The sequence below is a fragment of the Halyomorpha halys genome, unplaced genomic scaffold (genome assembly GCF_000696795.3).
Source record: "Halyomorpha halys isolate HHAL.00 unplaced genomic scaffold, Hhal_1.1 Scaffold103.1, whole genome shotgun sequence".
Classification (NCBI taxonomy): domain Eukaryota; kingdom Metazoa; phylum Arthropoda; class Insecta; order Hemiptera; family Pentatomidae; genus Halyomorpha; species Halyomorpha halys.
Window position 1 is genome coordinate 2,123,742 of NW_027115007.1, and position 1,583 is coordinate 2,125,324.

General features: G+C 38.2%; 1 protein-coding gene across 1 annotated transcript; it reads left to right on the top strand.

Annotated features, from left to right (window-relative positions):
• Positions 1-6: 6 nt before the first annotated feature.
• On the top strand, positions 7-1,526 carry LOC136796931 (uncharacterized). The gene has a single exon (XM_067052097.1). It carries the CDS (start codon positions 66-68, stop codon positions 1,524-1,526), a length of 1,461 nt encoding a protein of 486 aa, XP_066908198.1. The 5' UTR covers positions 7-65.
• Positions 1,527-1,583: the final 57 nt, after the last annotated feature.

Consider the following 1,583-nt stretch of genomic DNA (forward strand, 5'->3'; position numbering starts at 1 on the left):
GGCCAACTGGAGGAACAGTGACCCAAGTCAAGAATATAACCCAGCCAGATACAATTCCAGCACGGATGGAAAATACTAAAGGAGGAACCTCTAACGGACCACAGGGATATAACTCAATAGTGGCCTTGCTACAGAATTTTATGAAAGAACAAAAGAAAGAACGAGAAGAATTTTGGAAAAAACAACAACAGAGAGATGAAGAACGAAGGAAAGAAGAACAACAGTGGTATGAGGAACGAGAGGAACGAAGAAAAGAAGAACAACAGATGTATGAGGAACAAAGGAAAGAAGAACAACAGATGTATGAGGAACAAAGGAAAGAAGAACAACAGATGTATGAGGAACAAAGGAAAGAACGACAACAGAGGTATGAGGAAGAAAAGAAAGAAGGAGAGGAACGAAGGAAAGAAGAACAACAGATGTATGAGGAACAAAGGAAAGAACGACAACAGAGGTATGAGGAAGAAAAGAAAGAACGAGAGGAACGAAGGAAAGAAGAACAACAGCTGTATGAGGAACGGAGGAAAGAACGAGAAGAATATTGGAAAAGGAGAGAACAGAGGGATGAAAACTCCAGTAAAGCTATAGAAGACTTCAAGAAAAAGTGCTTTGTAAAAATAGATGCAACGATCAGCAGCTTGGACAGAACTGTCAATAAATTAAATACGAATCGCTTTGATGACGATAAAAGGCCAAATCAAGCTACCTCTGCTGAAGAAGAAACCAGAAATAATAGTGAAGATCTCAAGACAGGGAATCAGGACGCTACCTCTGCTGTGTATAAAGAAGATAGCAATACAAAAGAGCTTGAGGACCAAGAAATCGAGGAACTAGAGACAGAAAAGGAACCCCTGGAGGCTGAAAATAGTAGGACTAAAATACCAGGAACTTCCCCAAGCAATGTTATAGAAAGGGAAATTATTTCAGATGAACAAGAAATCCTTGATTCAACATTAATTGATGAACATGAAATTCTCAAAGAAGAGACTGAAAGTTGCAAGAAAAATGAGGGTATTGATAAACCTCTTAAGATTTGTCAAGAAGATATCAATGAAGAAATTTTAGAGAGCAAAGGAACTCTCGTAACATGTCCAATTGAAGCCGAGGAAGAAATTAAGCAAATAGAAAAGAAGAAATATGAAGTTACCACCGGAGAAGCTAAGGGTCTTAATCTTAGAGGCTTAATCAAGCTCGTAACTTCAGAAATGCCACTCCGACTTGTAGGAATCAAGGTTGGGTTAAATGAAAACTATTCCGTAGTGGGTTACAAAGTATTTCTTAAGAAATTCAAAGGTAATTTTTGTAGAGATGAATTATCCTTACTAGAAGGTCTCGATAGTAAATCCCCGTTAAATCGAAATTCAATAAATAAGGGTAGAAATTTAAAATATTGCAGAGATTTACCGACAAAATCAATCAGGTCCCAAATTTTGAGCTATGGATTTTATGAAGGATATATGGTCTTGGACCATGTCCGGAAAGGCCTCATACTATTGTATGGTGTTGACCGGCAGTCTTTATCCTAATCCAGAGGATAAAAGGGGTTTTTAATTAGCGTCCCCTCCGTTGACGAGCTAAGGGTT